Below are 18,605 nucleotides of genomic sequence, written 5' to 3' on the forward strand. Positions count from 1 at the left end.
TCTAAGCTGGTTTCTAGCTGGACAAAGAGGTCAAAGCTGGTTAAGCTGGTAGAGTAAGATTGTGGTCAACTGGTGGAGCTGTAGGCTGGTCAAGTGACCAGCTAGTTGACCAGCTAAAAGTGTTGAAAACATATCTTAAACTAGAATGACCAGCTTAGGCCGGTTTAAACTGGAATTTTCAGCAGGATGGATAAATAAAGAAATAAGTTGGCTGCCAATGCTAATGTGAACACTGGGAATCCATTATGGACCAAGTTGTGCCAGGTTTCACTGCAAGTAGGTTTAAATGAAACTCACACCATGCAATTTATGACTCCTCCTCCCTCCTCTCTGGGCCATCCAATCTATGCTATCCCAGTAAACTGCCTTTGAAATCTTATTCTCTTTCTGTGGAGGGCTTGACTGATTGTTTCCTGCTTCCAGTGATTATTGAGATAAGGGCAAAGTGGTCTTAGAATCGAGGGTATCCACTTCAGAGGTCATTTAAGATGAGCTTGTGGGCTCCACCTAGGTTTAGCTACACATAATGACAATATTACATTCATCCTTCCAAAGCATATCACAAATATCCAAAAAAATAGGTTTCCTCCACAAACAAATATGCTACGTTATATCTCTTGTGGGGCTTTTGACTTAGACAGCTACAGCATTGTTATCCCATCACCTCATACACAATTAACACAGAAGTATTAACATAGAACATTCAAAATAGCTAGTCTGCACACACGTAGTGTACACACTCACTCTGCTGCAATCCATACACAATGATACACACACCCTATTCCTATTCTTTTCCACACAGTGGCAGGAAGTTGTCCAGATATCCGCAGTGCTTCTGAAAAAGAAAGAGAGCACGGGGGGCGGGGGAGCATAGGCTAAATTCAAGCTTTCACACGGTTCCACAAAGCTTAGAAACAGAGGGGTAAGAAGACATGATCAGAGGAGACCCCGACACAGAAAAGCCACACAGAGTAACGCTTCACAGACACACGCTGGACACTGGCATTGTGGAAGACCATTTTTCTTGTGAACTAATATAGTAACACACAGGGGAGGACGATAGTGGCCCAGTCTCCATCCTTCTGCATCCATGCCACTGGCTTTGACCACTGCTCTGCTGCTCAGCTCTTGGGGATGGCTGGGGCAAGGTAAGCACATAATCACATCACTCCACTCTGCAAGGGTAAAACTGAGTGATATAACTACATGGTTATGTATCTGCGCTTACAGCAAGTTGAACTGTGATGATAAAAAATAAGTTTGTGATACTGTTCAATTTATGTAAACAGGAGTAAACACACTTGATATTGTGATCTGATTTCATAGTTTATAGCATACTTCTCCCAAAAATACTTGCAGCATTTTATTCTGTGATCATTTTCTCTTTAATTTAATTTAATTTTCTCCTATATATTCCTCATTATGTCTGTCTGAGAATAAATGGCTTGGTTTGTGAATTTTCTTGTTTGCCTTTCGCTGAAAAATAATTTTACTGTAAAATTGAGGCACAGCAATGAACATGCAGACATGTATCCCGGACTACAGTTGTAAAATTACTGTGAATTCCTGTTCCATTGTCAGCTCCTAGCCTATGTTTTGGATTCATTGTTCTCTACACACCTGCCAAGTCTATTGTTACTTATTACCACAGTGATGACCTTCAATCCTCCACCATTACCACCCACCCCCCTCCATTTCCCGTTGCAGCCTGCCTCTCCTGGAAACTTCCTGTTTGTGTCAGGCCCTCGATTTCCTATTTCCTGTGCAGTTCACCCTTAAGTTCTTGCAGTAATAGAATTGGTAGTAATGCAGTAATAGAAAGGATCCACAGCACATTGTGATATGAGAGTTTTTATTATCTCTTAGGGTTTTTTTAATCCTTATGTCATTTTTATGTACTCAATCATATATTTATGTTAACATAATCTGAAGATTCATTCTGCATCAGTATTTGCAGCAAAACATTTAGCATGTCCTTGTTTGTGGTGTTCCTCATACACTGTGGACACTTCCATTCTTAAGGAAATATAAGTATATCAGGTATAAACAATTTCACCATTTGTGCAATTCCAATAGTGCTGACTATGGTCAGCAGACACGTACAGGGGCATACCTGGCTGCAGGATCAGGAGCTTAGGATTCCATGGGATTGTCAGTGAAATTAATTAGTTTTAAAACACTGTAGCAGACTGCTACATACACTAACTGTAAACATATTGTTTCTATTGGCCACAATCAGTTACAGATATTGTGCACCTTGTTCAATAAAAGGAATAAACCTAAATTAATAAACATACAACAACGTCCAAATAAATACATCATAAGAAAGAGGACATAAAAGTTTATCTCAAACTATTCATAAGAATGCAAAATTCAAATCTGAGAGAAGGAACTCAAATTTCTATTTTACATTCTGGCCAACAATACTATGATGATTTGTAAGGATCTACACATTTTTAGTTAAATCAGTATTGTTTTACAAAAACAGTGAAACAGTATGGCACTTTCCAGGCCATCCAGTGGGAACATATGTTAGCTACAGTATAAAAATGAATTACTGTACACATTAATCGACATTCTCAACTTAATAAGATAACAACTGTCAACATTTCCAAGCTGTAACCCTGGGAACAGAGCGAACTGGTTCAAAATGGTGCTATCTTAGAAGTTGATACACTCCCAGGCTAATTAAAATGAAATTAACAAATTAGAAAATTGGTAAACTAAAAGTAGTGGATACATTTTTTAATAGTGTAATGAATTTCATCTCATTTTCACATGACATGCTTCATTTACTGCAGGAATTTGCACAATTGATTAAATTGTGAAGGATCAAGTACATGCAGCTGAAATAATGCTTTGTGATGCATCTTGTGTCATTATTTTGCAGTGATGGGCTCTGGCTTTTCTGAATACAAGGCACACAAATACGTTGTGGCAGTTTGACAAGCAGATAAATGTATTAGCTTTGTCATTTTTTATGTGGAATTCTGTGTGCGCATGTGGTCCCATGGAAAACTAATTAAATTAAATTAATCAATTACTAATTCATCAGTCCTAATGCAATTTATATCAAGCAAATATTCAGCAGACACTTTTATGTCTGGGATCTCAATATGTTCTACTTTTTCTCTGTTAATATTTTTGTTCATCACAGCCGCTGTCCCCAGCGACCCCTGGGCCCAGTGCCCTTCTGCCAAGATGTGTAAGGATAAATTTGCAGATGGAAAATGTGACAAACAATGCTCGGAGCCAGAGTGTCTAAGAGATGGGTTTGACTGCCTGGTGAAGAACAAGTGCGAGTAAGAAGGATGTGCCCGACAGGAGAGCAGGCTTCCTTGTTGTCACCCACCTGCATACCCCAAAATTGCTTGAATTGATCGATTGATTTTCTTGTCACATGTCAGGAAAGAAAAGTAACCAACATGTCCTTAGGTGTCCTTCATTAATTCCAAATTATAGTCAAGGCATTATTAATGTGTTGGTTTAAGGTTTCATGTGTTTTCTTGCCATTTAAACCCCCCCCCCCCCCCCTTTCCTCATCTTTCAGTGCACATTACAAACAGTACTGCCAGGACCACTATGGCAACTCATACTGCGAGCATGGATGTGACAGTGCTCCCTGTGGCTGGGATGGGAGTGACTGCTTCAACCAGCAAAGCCCTCTCTGGGCAAATGGTACCTTGATCCTCCACACCAACATTCCCACCCAGGAAATCCAAAGCCATAACAGGTCTTTGCTGTGGGCCCTCAGCATTGTCTTACAAACGGCTCTAAAACTGCGGGGTGTTGCACCATTCTGCTCCAGCAATAACCTGTTCGACCCTGACCCTCAGAAGCTGGCTGAACTGTTGACTCAGGTGTCTACACATGATAATGGGTAACTATTGTAAGTACTTGTTTATTTATGTATTCTGTTTCTCAGGTTTTAGTCGATCATTTCCTACCCTGTTTCTTCTTCTCTTAGGTCACTATTATACCTCCAAATTGACAACAGACCGTGCTCCAGGCTCCCCTCTACCTGTTTCCAATGTGCCACTGAAGCAGCCAACTTCCTGCGCATGCTGATGACATTGGAGCATACAACATATCGCCAACTCCCAGAAATTGAACCCGTCATTGCTGTGAGGGGTGTGAGTGAAGAACTGGGAGAGCGAGAGAAGTACACTGCAGGAGAGAATGCAAACAGTATGCCAATTATGTTCTGCAGACCGCCTTTCAAGTTATGTTTCTCATGTCGCCATCCAATAGTACTGAAAAATGTATTTTACCTGAAGATTGGAGGGCTGATGATTCCTCGACACTGTGCATGAATCATGAATCATGAGTCATGAATTTTTTCAATTGCTTTGTGCTTGAATTAACAGGTTTCTCAAAACAATCTATTGATATACAAAATAAAAGTAGCAAACCACAAAGGATGTATTTTTTCTTCAATGTATGTTTACAGAACAGTGGCTATTTCATTTATTACTTTTTGTGCTGTCCTTATTTATTTTATTCTTTCACTTAATAATGTATTCCATAGCTTCTCCTTCATGGTTATGGGCAGTGGTTGGCGTGGCGACTGGACTTGGATTGATTCTGGTTATACTGGTTGCCGTGCTGGTGAGGCGGGCTCGGCAGAGGAGAGAGCCACGGCAGGCAGGGCCGAGGGTGCGACACAGGTCTACAGCTACAGACAGTGGGCAGGAGAGGCAGGCCTGGGCCCAGCATATACCACAGAGAGGGGAAAGAATGAGAGTTGACAAAGAGAATGGGAATAAAGGAATTGGGATAAAAAAGAAGAAAAGGGGAAAAGAGAACGGGAAGAGGCGCAGAGAGCCACTCGGAGAGGATGCCATTAGACTACGGTGAGACTGACTCTTAATTCGCCACAAAGGCAGAAATCTAACATGAGCAGTACTGCAGTACCCTCTCTTCTAAACATATGTGTAACAGGTATTTTATTATCTGTTTAATAATGTTCATTAGCATGTCACCGAAAAGCTGCAATACAAAAATTATGTTTGATTGAAATTAACATTTAGGACGACTTTAAGGTTGACAGAGACTGAACCGTGAAGAGTGCATTTGTATAATAAGCTATTTTCTGATTACTAAAGTTATTGCTATTGTAAAAAGAGCATCCTATAGAAAATCTGAACAAAAATCAGTGTATAAGATGAATATGTTTAGGCTGATTTTTATGCAACTGAGAGATATAATACCTTTGAATTTTGTTAATCCTAGCATTGAATAGTTTCTTGTTTTCTTCAGCAGCTCTTATTGCGCCTGGGTAAATTGAGGAGATATTGGCATATACTTTAGCCCTTGCATCTCTACCCCCTCTTCTGTTTGTCGCAGGCCTCTCAGAAAAGAATTGGATATAGGAAGTGATACAGATATTACTCAAAGTTCTATGGAAGACATCAACGTGAGAAGTTCACACCGACAGGACAAATCCATTTGTGACCACCGGCCCCAGGAGCAGAAGCAGTTTCATGCCACTCCTAGCAGCCCCCAGTCACAGACACAGGGCAGCTACGCAGGTCAATCTCACACTTTAAAGACATTGGTTGTGTGGGGTCTCGTTTTTCATGGAAATGTTATCACATTTAGATGCATGTACTTTATACAGTTTTTCTTAGAGTTAATGTCATACAATACATTTTTAGTTTGAGGGGAAGGTTGCAACAGTTTTGAATGTTCATTGCATCCAAGATGAAAGAAATAGCTGTGTAGCTAAGGTCTGATGCAGGCAACACTGTAAATACAATGAAAACATTTATATTTACAGCTTCACCTGGAGGATGGGAGAGAAACAGCAGCCCAAACAACAGGAGTCTAAATCATAACAATGTGAGTCTAAATCATATTGTATTTGTATTTGTATTTGACTGAAGCTGACTTTAGTTTACATGTTTTTTAAACTCATGGTTAAGAATAGTATATATATATATCTCAATGTGATTTCATAGCCACAAATTATAAGGCAATTATCAGGGTTGGGAGGTTATGCTTCTGGAGTGCCATATTTAATTTTGATTCAAACCCGTGTTCAGTTTGCTACTGAACTGTATATACTATAAGTAAAATGTTTCACATAAGGATGCAAGAACAGTCTTCAGCCATCTTCCATAAGCTTATGAATAAGAAATGTCACATCCCGTAGGTTATTGGGCTGGTCATACACTCAGTGATCACTTTATTAGGTAAACCTGTACACCAGCTGATTAATGCTCATTTTTAATCAGCCAGTTAAAAATGAGCATTAATTAGCATGTGGTAGCAAGTAAATGCATAAAAGCATGCAGACAATGTCAAGAGGTTCCACTGTTTTTCAGACAAAATGTCAGAATAGATAGGGAAGAAATGTGATCTAAGTGACTGACTGTGGAATGATTGTTGGTGGCAGACAGGGTGGTTTGGGTATCTTAGAAATTGCTGATCTCATGGTATTTTCATGCACAACAGTTTCTAAAGTTTGAAGAGAATGGTGCAAAAAAACAAAAAACATCCAGTGAGCAGCAGTTCTGGGCAGAAACATGTTGTTAATGAGAGTGGTCAGAGGAGAAAGGCCAGACTGGTCAAAGCTGACAGGAAGGTGAAAATAACGCAAATAACCACACATTACAACAGTGGTATGTAGAAGAGCATCTCTGAATACACAATACATCACATCACATACAATACATCAATACAAAAGTGGATAGGTTACAGCAACAGAAGACTTAATAAGTAAAAAATAAAGTAAAATGAAAAACTTAAAAGAGTGCTCAGTGAGTGTATATTGAAGAGGTAAATTGGCATTAAATACAGAAACAGATACAGCCATCCAGGAAGGGGGATTCTCACCCCTGCTTCACATGGACATGTTGCACATGGTAAATGGTTGGCATTTATATAGCGCCTTTATCCAAAGCGCTGTACAATTGATGCTTCTCATTCACCCATTCATACACACACTCACACACCAACGCCGACCAGCTCGTCAGGAGCATTTGGGGGTTAGGTGGGACACTTCGACACAGCCCAGGCGGGGGATTGAACCGGCAACCCTCCGACTGCCAGACGACTGCTCTTACTGCCTGAGCCATGTCGCCCCCGTGCACATATGAAACATGCTATACCTTACCATATAGTGCTCTTAAAGCAATCAGAACTCCCACTCTCCCGCTGTGTCATCCTGCAGGGTGTGTGTATTACGTAGTGATGTACTGGTGTGGCCAATATAATGCTGTCTGTTTGTTTTCCAGACTGCTCCAGTTCAGTGGTGTGGTCCAGATGGATCTGTGGTCCTAATTCGCGCAGTCAGGAGTGGTCTTGATCGAGTGGTTCTGGAATTGCTGCGTGCTGGGGTGCCGGTCAACAACACAGACCACACTGGTACTGTACTATACAGCATATCCCCTCACTCTTTGCCCCGGGCTCAGAGCTATGCAATGTATACAGGTTAATACCTTTTAATACATTACCTAGCCCTAGGGTTCCGTGCTTGGACACAAAAATAGAGGTGTGCAACTCATTTTAATCTCTTTAGACTGGTGGCAATTTAGTTAAGAACTGAACTGGAAACAAAGGCATTTTAAGCTGTATGCCATTATATCTGTATCTCTAATACTTGTACTTGTCACCAGCTGGTGAGCTAATTTGTCTTTTCTGTAGCACACTGGCAACTCTAAAATGAATAATTTAAGTCATACCTTATCATTGTGTATTTTATGTTTCTGTACTGCAGAATTCCATCTCTTTGTCTTAGTATGGCATTTCCTGTTCAAGCAGAAGGGTCCTGTATAAACTGTTCGACCTCTCTCTGGTTCTCCCCACATCCCATTCCTCCTTCTTTACTTCCTTTTCTGCTACTCGAAAAACAAACGATTGAAAAAACACTGCTTCCTCTGCTCCACGTCTTTTTCACTGTAGCACCTCTGCTCCCCCCTTCTGATTCAGAACAGAGTTAATGTGCTGTAGTGTCCAGTCAGTGTGAATGTACTGTATTAACCTCACCTGCTTATCCCTCTCTCCTTTCTCCCTCTCTCCTCGTGGGCTGACTCACTTTCATTCACTGCCCGCCCCTGCTTTTTCATTCTCCCTTTCTCTCCCATTCCATCTTTCCTGGCTCTCACCCTTTTCTCACCATCCTGCTTGTACTATTGCCCTCACACTATCTGACATATTCTCTCCATCCGTTCTTTTTCATATTTATTTCTCTCACCTTCTCACGCTGCTACCATATTCAACACATATCTCTCTACCTTATTTTCTTTTGCTTTTTTCCCACCCCACCCACTCTTCTTGACTTCCTCCCTCTTTTTTCATTTGTGCCCATCTACGTTCCACCCCTTCCCCCTCCCCACCACCCCCTCAGGGAGATCTGCCCTTCACTGGGCATGCTCAGTTAATCACCTCTCCCTGGCTCGAACTCTCATTCGCTATGGTGCAGTGGTGGACCTACAAGACTTCAAGGTATCAAAAAAAAAAAAAAAAAAACCTTTAGGATAGTATTACTATCCAGTTCTCCTTTTTAGAACATGTAATATATGCAAATGTGTGCTATTGTGAAACGGATAGCTAGAGCAGGATCAAATTAGATCAGAGGGACCATAGTCCTTAGATCACCTAGCTAATGGTATATTTTGTCATTATCATGAAGATGATGAGGTCTGTGGCTTGAAACCGACAGCAGATCTAGCATAATCATACGGAGTACTGCAGAATAATATGATCCTGAACACTTCCTCTCTTTTGCCAGGGTGAAACTGCTCTCTTCCTCTCCGCCCTCCATGGTTGCTATGACACTGCCAGGTTTCTCCTCCTCAATGGGGCTAATCAGGATTTGACTGACCGCCGAGGTAGACGTCCACTAGAAGCAGCACATGAAGGATTACATCATCATGTCCTAGAGCTCCTTTTGGCTCACAGGTCCCATAGAGGGCATGTCTCCATGGAAGCAGTCAATGACATGTTATGTGAGGACCGCAATTTATCCTATTCCCAATGGGTTGCACCACCTGGCCTATCTGGGAGAAGCGCTTCCTTTTCGGGAGTTATTGGCCATCGGGAAGCCTTGCCACCTTACCCCAGGTAAATCAAAATTAAGTAAAGGTAAAGCTTTGGACCATTCACCACAGTATTTTTCAATCTGTCATGTTTAAGGTCTCCACCACAAACAAAAGTAAGCAAAAAAAAAAAAAAAAAATTGTAAATCTATTTCAGGCATTCCTTATGGCAGCATAATGTGTTATGTTTCATTCACCTTTACACAGTGCAACTGATGTACTGGCACAGAAGAGTTTTGCTAAACATCAGCTTTATCAACTCTTGCCTCTCTTTGCAGTGATTGGTCAGGAGGTAGAGAGCGATGCGCCTCTCCTCAGAACTGGCGCCCACAACCACTCCAATCAGTAACTGCATTGGTCTCTCCCAGAATCCTTGGACGCCCATCTCGTCCGATAAGCACTCTACAGGAAGTAACCTCGGAAGCAGAGGAAGAGGACAACGAAAGGTCCCAGGAAGCTGCTCGGGCAGCAACACCCCACTTCCTGTCCCCCCAGCCTGCACCTAGGCAGCGGTCTTTCTCGTGCACACAGCATGCACTGCAGCGTCGCTCAAGTGGTGCCCAGTTTGAACACCCTGTTGCATCACCCGGGAAGCCAACAAATGAGCATATAGAGATAGTGGTGTCTGGCCCTATTACCGAAGCCCCCCTTCAGCCGGAGTTTAAGCCAGCTTCTGGCCTCCCCAGTCTGGTTCAATCAGACTCTGAGGCAAGCAGCAGTAGGAATTGCAAACAAGAGCAACACGGTGAAAAAATAAGCAATCCACATGCTGATTCTGAGACTTCTGGCCAAACTGCCCTTTGAGAAAAGAAGACTGACTGGACTCTTCAGTACAGTACACAAGCCTGCTCAAATTGTTTTGGGCAGCATTCAACTTGTATGTAGACCTAGTGCCAGACCTCTAAAAATCAACCTAGCTCTGCACCCCCTATACATCAACAGCATAGAACATACAATTCTGACTGGTTATGTTTTTGTTTTGTTTGCTTTGTTCTGTTGTTTTGTCAAAATTTCATGTTGAATATATAATGTGTAAAATTTAATGAAACCATATAGAATTTTAATATTCTCTCCAGGCTTCTTACATTTGAGCCATATTGCACTTCAAATTCGAAGTTACTATAAATATACATAAATAAAGATAATTTGACAACTACTGATTTGACAGCTTCCATAAAACACTTAGTTGAGAACATTTTTTAGTAAATAGGTCAATAGGTTAAACTACTGGAAGTGGGAACCTGAGAGCACTTCCAGAGGTAAAAAATAATAATCATAAAGAACTGTTTGAAAATTATGCATACTGGTTGTGCCTGCTTGTTGTTTTTTTCACTGATAAAAAAACATTCATATTCCAAGGCAATGCCACATGAATTTCCAAGCAGAAAAGACACATATTGCTGAATGGTAAAAAAAAGAAATGGAGGGTTGCCGACAAAATTTATTTAAGCAAATTTGCTTTTGTAAGCAGGATCTACTGATGTAAGTTATAGAATTTTTTCATTAACCATAGCCACACAGGATCAGATAGGGTTCATGGCTCCAGCTGAAAAAAATGGCCACGCCCACAACAATTTATTTACTTGTCATGGTCATGAAACATTCTATGTAAAATTTGGTGAAGATTAAATTAAATTTGTAGAATTTAAAATAATCGTTGGGAATAAGCCAAGGAATCAGAGGAAAAAATAATTATGATTCTAGATCACGCGGTTGAGGAGTTATGGGTAAAATCGTAAATGGCAGCGTTACAGTGCAACCATGTGGCCATAAGGCGTAATTGCGATAACCCAAGTAGTGGGGGAGGATAATAACATAACTGCAAAGTTCCTTCCATACCTCTGGGACCTGTTTTTGCTGCCCATTCTGTTTTAGGGAATAATAATAATAATAATAATAATAATAATAATAATAATAATAATAATAATAATAATAATAATAATAATAATAATAATAATAATAATAATGTTTGCATGTTCTCCCCGTGTCTGCGTGGGTTTCCTCCGGGTACTCCGGTTTCCTCCCACAGTCCAAAGACATGCAGGTTAGGCTGATTGGAGAGTCTAAATTGCCCATAGGTATGAGTGTGTGAGTGAATGGTGTGTGTGCTCTGCGATGGACTGGCGACCTGTCCAGGGTGTATTCCTGCCTTTCGCCCAATGTATGCTGGGATAGGCTCCAGCCCCCCTGCAACCCTGTTCAGGATAAGCGGGTTAAGATGATGGATGGATGGATGGATAATAATAATAATAATAATAATAAGAAGAAGAAGAAGAAGAAGAAGAAGAAGAAGAAGAAGAAGAAGAAGAAGAAGATGATGAAAAATATGTATATCTTTTAAATTACTAATCAGAAAAAAATAAGAAGAAGAAGAAGTTGATATTGATATTATGATTTGATATTTATTCATAGTATTTCATTATTTATTTATTAAAGACTACCTTTCACTCTTTTGAATACTTTAGAATGGCTAGCTTTGTCCAGAATTGCATTCCATCTCTAAAGGTCGCTGCAGCCAGCCTTACATGTACTGCCAGTGAGGACGCGCGTTTTTCTAAGAAGTTTAGCGCCATCCTGTGTTTATAATCGCATTTTAATTATTAATTCATTCATTCAACTTCGCAAATGCTTCGCAAACTTGGTGTAGCTACGAGGTTATTCTGCTTTACTAAAATGTATTAATTGAAATAAAGTGAATTGCATGTCTAACGCAGGCTTAACTCACATAGCCTAAATGTCGATGCAGCAGAATGGGCCAAAATGTTCTTGAAAATTTAATTCAGGTTATTCGATACCGGATGGTTTTTCAAAGAAGCCAAGCTAATGTAACCCGAAAACGGCATCTTAGAACGACATCTATGCGCATGATCAGTTTAGTGAAACCGAAAGTGAGTAATAAATTCACTGCGTTATCAACGGTTCGACAGCGCACATCTGTTCTCTTGACTTATTTTAACATTGAGGCATTGCATATATAATATATGAAGTTGATCGACGCCAGCCATCATGGCAAATAGTTCGACTCTATACACACTCGCCTTGTTGGCCGCGAATTACATTTTGCAAGGTAAGTAGCGTGAGCACGTTGACGTATGGTTCGCAACAAGATGAACGCCTGAATGTATGCATAATATATCATTGTTAATGTGGAAATGTATCAAATATTGCTAATCATTTGAATGGATTATTTATTTTTGAGTAACTACTGTATGTGTGTGTTCGTGAGTGTAAAAGCGAGGAAGAGGGAGAGAGGGGGTGGGGTGTCGGCCGTGACTGTTGCTATGTGTCAGTAGGGTTCTACTCTCAAGTAAGTTTTAGAGCAAATTGAAAGTAAAACAGTTGGACGATGTTCTAGGAAATATTATATTCACAGACAGACACACACACGCACACAAACACGTATACACACGCACAGCGCCACACGCTGTATGACCTCCATAGCATTTCGCATAAATACATAGTTTTTCTTTATTTGGATCTGTACTCCACAATTTTAGATTTGTAATCAAAACATATTTCACATCGGTTAAAGTGCAGATCCTCAGCTTTTGTTTAAGGGTATTTCTATATATTTTGCCGTCACCATGTAGAAATGACAGCACTTTTGCCCATTTCAGGGCACCATAACATTTGGGACATAATTCTTATGCAAATTAAAATTGTCATGTTTAGTACTTTGTTGAAGTCTTTGACCCATAGAAATCACCAAACCTCTCTCTCTCTCTCCCTCCCTCCCTCCCTCCCTGCTTCTATCAGTTTATGGGACAAATTGTCCAGTTGTGGAGTGTTGGTTTGTACAGGAGAAGCCAGGGCATGGGTTCCCAGCTGCTATGAGTCAGGACAAGTCCTTGATGTATGTTAGAATAAGCCCCGACAGTACAAGAGCAGAGTCGCAAAAAAAGCCCCCTGTTGGCATAGACCCATCAAGAATCTACCACGTCACTGGTCAGTATCAGTCTGCATATCAACATGGTTCATGTAACGAATAAGTTTCTGAATTAAAACCCGATTACCACTGTGGAATGATTCCAAACACTTTCTGATGAACAGACACATGCATGAATGCAGTTACTTACTCATTAACTCTTAACTGCAAAGAATGTAATGTTTACCTCTCCTGTTTACAGACCCAAGTGGCTCCCTGTGCAGTCCATCTCTTCATTCACCAGAGGGCTCTGTGAAGAAGCCCCAGTGTGAAATTAACCCTTTCCTGCCCCATCCTTCTCTTGTCAATTGGGCCGCCCCCCTCACTAGATCTGGGCTCAGCCCAGTCTATCTGGAGGCTGATTGGTTTTCAGCTTCCCTGAAGGGTCTCGACGAACAACTAGTACTATCTAGTGTAATACGGGCTGCCAAGACCACCAATGAACTGAATGGTATGGTATTTTAAAGAAATAGAGCAAGTTATATCTAGGGTGCATTAAATGAATGATACAGTTATGTGAAGTTTGCAGAATAGCCAGCTCCAAAATGCTCACTGAATGACAGATTGTGTTCATCTTTAGTGTGGACCTCCAGAGAAAAACAATGAGCTGTGACTAATGATAATATCAACACTGCCTATCACAGATAAAACTGCAAATAAATTGGGAATATAGTACAGCTTTAAGCTTACACAATATTAAAATGGTTACAATACAATAAGTCCTTTACAGTTAAATATTCATTTTAAAAGTGAAGCTTTAAAAATAAAATAATTCTAGTGACTTTAATGATTAATAGTAGTAGTTAATTCCATGTGCCAGGTAGCTAAATTGAATTGCAACAGATCAGAACATTAAAATGCAATTCAGTTTCTGTGGTACAATATGCTGTAATGTCAGATAAAGTATTTTTCTCAGTTGGAGAGAAAGCAGTACAATTGGAAAGTGTATTTTTGTAAATAATCAAGTGGTGTGGAAACTTTGGTGTATAAACAAGTCTCATTATTCAAATATATGATATTCTGTTCCGTCCTCAGGTGTTATCAGTACATTTCTAGATATAAGAATGGGTACTATAGACATTAACCGTAGTAGTTCAGCTCAAATGCTGAACCACAGCATTTACATTGAAAGCTTTACCCACCCATCTCATTTTGCTCCTCTCTCCCAATCAGTGATCCTCGCTGTCTACAGTACATCTGCTTTGGTCCGCTCCAGACTTGGTGTACCTGTTGTTCTTAACTGTTGGTTCTGGAAGGAGTCCTCCTCCCCCCTCTCTGAACTGGGGTTTGCAGTAGAATGGCGCTACCAGTTCCGGGGGGAAGGGAGGCTTGTTGTGGCCTACGATGCCAAGAACGATCGACTGGCTGAGACCTCAGAGAAGGGGGCGGAGCTTGACATCAGTGGCCTGCATCAAACAGGAAATGCTTCACTACTCCTTGAGGATGCTCAAGTCAGACACACTGGGACTTACATCTGCACTATATACCTTCCATACCTGCTGGCTCAGGTCACTATAGATTTGGAAATAGTGGGTGAGTGGAAATGTCATTCTTTGGAAGTCCGTAACTTTTTTGCTCTATAATGGCTGCTGATTCAGCAGTTACCAGTCACAAGGTATTTTGTATTATGTACATTGCCAAAGCCTGTTTTAACTTTAGAACTAATGTAATTTCATACTTATCAGTATTCAGCTATCGAACTGATTAAAAAAGGTTTCCATGAGAATGGTTATGAGAAATATTGTAATGTTGGTCATATGTCAGTAGTCACTCAGCTATTGCTGTATTTATAATAGTCCTTAAGGATTGTGTATTCAGTGTCTATGTATACCGTACTCATTGTATGCTTTCTGTCCCAGAACCCCCTTCCCTCTCCATCTCCCCCTCTCCTCTCCCCATTTCTTTCCCTGGCCAGACTATTACCGTGCAGTGTGAAGCCTCTGGCTTTTCCCCCCTCTCTCTGGAGTTCCGCTGGGAGTTTGTGGGGGCAGATGGGGCAGTGCAGCCCCTGGTCAACGGGGGGATGTCAGGGCACAGGCAGGCCGTGGATGGCACCTTCAGCCAGAGCAGCTGGCTGACGCTGGACCTGGGCAAGTTGGACCTGGGCCGGGGAGGAGAAGTGACCTGTGTGGCTGTCCACCCTGGGGGCACCAGGCGGACCAGCACAACCCTTAGCATCATTGGTGGGTTGAGGAAGGATGTGGTGTCAAATACTGTTGCTCTAGAGATAAAATCCCACTGTACTGCAAAGAATGGTCTGAACATGCTGAGTTTATACTCTATTTTCTTGAAAGTGCATGTATTTATCTACTACCACTTGTAATACTTGTGTCCAATTGAAACTTTAATCATACAGACCAATCTACGACCAATCCTATTTCCATTGTGTACATATGATTGTATTCATTGCAGTATGTAATTGAATGGCTGTTTTCAGTTAACAATTAGCCTAATTCAGTCTGGAAACTGATTCTTCATGTAATTCTGTAGTTGTAAAACATGCTATTTCTATATTTTCCTCTTTGCTGTTGCTGGTTTTCTCACTCAGGAGTTAGTGGTCCCACCATAGAAGACTCCATGGCCATGGTGGCTGTGGCCTTGGGATTGTACGGTCTAATAAAACTCTGCTCTTGGATGTTCACCAGAGCTGGTAACTCCTTTCTTCTCACTCTTACAGTATTTAGTGTAGTAATATTACTGAAAAGTGGAACAGTTATTACCATTGTATTATCCAAACAAATTTGCCCTCCCTTGACTGCTGTTTCCCATTGCACAGGGTCCATTGACAGTGATTCAGAGGAAAAGGTAAAGTAATACCATGTTCCAAAGGAGAATACAATCAAATGAGGGAGTGTTTGGTTTTTGTTGCTGAAATGTTGCAATAGAATTAGGATACAGTGTAGTTCAGCATGCATATTGTTTCAGTTTAAACCAAATGCATATTGTTTAAATTTAAATTTGGCTTTTGGTCAATTTCTAATCTAATGACTGTTATTTCATTTCTCGATCAGTAGCACAGAGGGAAATTTGGGTCATTCTCTGATTTGATTTATGAAGTGTAGGAATTATTGTTATTCCTGTATTTGCTGTCTTCTGCATTTCTCCATCTGTCTTTCTTTTTTTGAGGTTATCATTCTCCCTTCCCTTCACCTCTTCAGTTCATTCCTTTAATTTCATTACCTTTTAACCCCTACTCTTTCATTTTTAATATACCTTTCTTGAGTTTTCTTCTCATTTCCTCATGGCTCCTTCTTTAGAACTCACTCTATTAGCCTCGGTTGTTTTTCTGTAAACATTCTTCCTTTCAATTCTAGAAGGAGAAATAAACTTGAGAAGACAAAGAATGGCTTTGAAGGTGAATATGTCGTTCTAAATAGCGATGTCTGAATTCAAATGCAAATATACAGTATTGTATTTTTAAATGTTAAATTTTAAGTACTCTTCTTTGTTATCAGCTCTTATGTACTATGGAGACTTGCATAAAAACCTTTCTTCCTCATTTATTTTGTGAAAAGAAGTGAATAGATGCTCAATTAATTGACTTATCTTAAATCAGGGGTGTCAAACTCCAGTCCTGGAGGGCCACAGTGTCTGCTGGTACTTGTGGTTTCCTTTCAAACAGCAGTCAATTAAGGCCTTGAGAACAAGGTGTGTGGACTCTTCAGCCAATGAAAGACTTGGATCTCTCATGCTGAAACACACCAAAACCCAGCAGACACTGCGGCCCTCCAGGACTGGAGTGACATCCCTGTCTTAAATGTAACATTGTGGAGTAAAGGGAGGTAGTGTTAGGTTCAGTATAATTATAGTATTTATTTATACTGATTTCACAATCAAATATACTATACTGAAAATATACTGAACATGAATAGACTAATTATGTTTGGAAATATGTACAAAGTTCACAATCGCTTTAATATTCCTATATTTGTTTTTATTTGATTTTGTAATATTGTCATGGCTTCTGAATTTTGTACAGATTAATATGATTAATTGTGAGTTTGATGAAAAATAATGATCAAAACATAGTAGTAATTCAATAGAATTTATTTTTTTCTTCCAACAACTTGTTTTACAGATGCATAGATACATGCTCCTGTGGAGGACCTTGAATTGTGTGTGTGTGTGTTGTGTATCTCAAGTTTCTTTTCTGTTTTTTATTTTATTTGACAAAAGGGCTTGGTCTGGCAGTGCCATTATTTCTTGCAGGTGTGACTCATCTATCCTGAACAGATTCAGTGTCCATGTTTTACTACTACCTGTACGGTTGATGATCATTTATCTATGCAGGGTCATTTGTGTTTTTTTGCTTTTTGTCTATTTGTAATGAATACAGCTACAGTACATTTTCCCAGGTTCTGTGACATTGAAGAGCAGATTAACTTTACTTTGTGGGTGGTCGATACAGATCGCAGGGCCTATTGAAAATGATTGAAACGAGTACAACTACAAACTAGAAAATAAGAAAATTCTACTGGAATAATTTACCTTGCACAAATGTATAAGCACCACCACATAGCTTGCCCAAAGCCAAAGAATCCTTGTAGCCATTTAAGAGAGACTGTGAAATCCGGCATGTACATAGAATGGAAAAAAATAAAAGAGATGCTGTATATTGAATTATTTTTGTTTCAATAACTAGATGTTTTATTGCATAATTTTTCTGGGTAACTTGAATTAAACAATTTGAGGTAATTCTTTGTATTTTATCTTTCATTTCATTTTCTATAACTGAACCTTTGTCCACAAAATCAGAGTAGAGCGTAGTATCTATAAACCAGGGGTGCGTTTCCCGATAACGGTGTCTCTTAGCGCTTTACGAAGACTCTGAGGTATACCTTACTAAAGTTGTTTACTTTTCTACGTGCGTTCCCCAAACTATCACTTAGGCCAGAGGTGTCCAATCTTATCCTAAAAGTGCCGGCGTGGGTGCAGGTTTTTGTTTTAACTCAGCAGTAACACACCTGATTATACTAATGAATATACTAATGGGGCGGCCTGTAGCGTAGTGGTTAAGGTAAGGTAAGGTATGACTGGGACACGCAAGGTCGGCGGTTCTAATCCCGGTGTGGCCACAATAAGATCCGCACAGCCGTTGGGCCCATGAGCAAGGCCCTTAACCCTGCATTGCTCAGGGGGAGGATTGTCTCCTGCTTAGTCTAATCAACTGTACGTCGCTCTGGATAAGAGCGTCTGCCAAATGCCAATAATGTAATGTAATGAACCAATCGTGGTCTTTAATCAAGACCTTGAAGAGTAGAATCAGCTGTCTTAGTCCTGTGCTAAAACAACAACCTGCACACACCGGCCCTTTCTGGATAAGATTGGACACCCCCGACTTAGGCTGTTGCTTAAGCTTCTACGTGCGACGTAACTAGGCACATCGACTCGCTCTAAGATCGATTATGCACTCCATGCAGCGACTGTTTAAAAGCGTTAAAAGAGAAAGTAGGGTTATTTATGAATAGAACACTGCAGGAATACTTTGAATTTATGACGACTGTTGGGAACGTATTAATAGAATTAGAAACTTACAAACTAAATTATCTAACGGAATATATAATTATATATACGGTTAGTGATACGGTTTGTGGATACTACGCCTTCTTTGGCATGTGATGTTTTATATATTTTAATTT

The 18,605-nt window shown here is 40.2% G+C and overlaps 2 protein-coding genes across 3 annotated transcripts; both read left to right on the forward strand.

The window, feature by feature from the left end:
* The first annotated feature begins 891 nt into the window (after nucleotides 1-891).
* Nucleotides 892-10,338, forward strand: notchl (notch receptor, like). 2 transcript variants are annotated; one of them, XM_061259080.1, is made up of 11 exons: nucleotides 892-1,148; nucleotides 3,158-3,302; nucleotides 3,551-3,880; nucleotides 3,968-4,188; nucleotides 4,529-4,853; nucleotides 5,347-5,531; nucleotides 5,780-5,841; nucleotides 7,239-7,368; nucleotides 8,351-8,448; nucleotides 8,735-9,066; nucleotides 9,320-10,338. In XM_061259080.1, exons 1-11 carry the CDS (start codon nucleotides 1,091-1,093, stop codon nucleotides 9,843-9,845), a joined length of 2,412 nt encoding a protein of 803 aa, XP_061115064.1. In that variant the 5' UTR covers nucleotides 892-1,090; the 3' UTR covers nucleotides 9,846-10,338. The 2 variants fall into 2 exon arrangements, with proteins under 2 accessions (XP_061115064.1, XP_061115068.1); XM_061259084.1 differs by lacking the exons at nucleotides 8,351-8,448; nucleotides 8,735-9,066; nucleotides 9,320-10,338 and adding an exon at nucleotides 7,906-8,340.
* Nucleotides 10,339-11,935: 1,597 nt separating this feature from the next.
* On the forward strand, nucleotides 11,936-17,661 carry LOC133132401 (tapasin-like). Its single transcript, XM_061247837.1, has 9 exons — nucleotides 11,936-12,108; nucleotides 12,798-12,986; nucleotides 13,169-13,417; nucleotides 14,140-14,499; nucleotides 14,826-15,149; nucleotides 15,515-15,616; nucleotides 15,743-15,771; nucleotides 16,281-16,321; nucleotides 17,045-17,661. Exons 1-8 carry the CDS (start codon nucleotides 12,048-12,050, stop codon nucleotides 16,290-16,292), a joined length of 1,326 nt encoding a protein of 441 aa, XP_061103821.1. The 5' UTR covers nucleotides 11,936-12,047; the 3' UTR covers nucleotides 16,293-16,321; nucleotides 17,045-17,661.
* Nucleotides 17,662-18,605: the final 944 nt, after the last annotated feature.

Source organism: Conger conger, chromosome 1 (assembly GCF_963514075.1).
Source record: "Conger conger chromosome 1, fConCon1.1, whole genome shotgun sequence".
Lineage (NCBI taxonomy): Eukaryota > Metazoa > Chordata > Actinopteri > Anguilliformes > Congridae > Conger > Conger conger.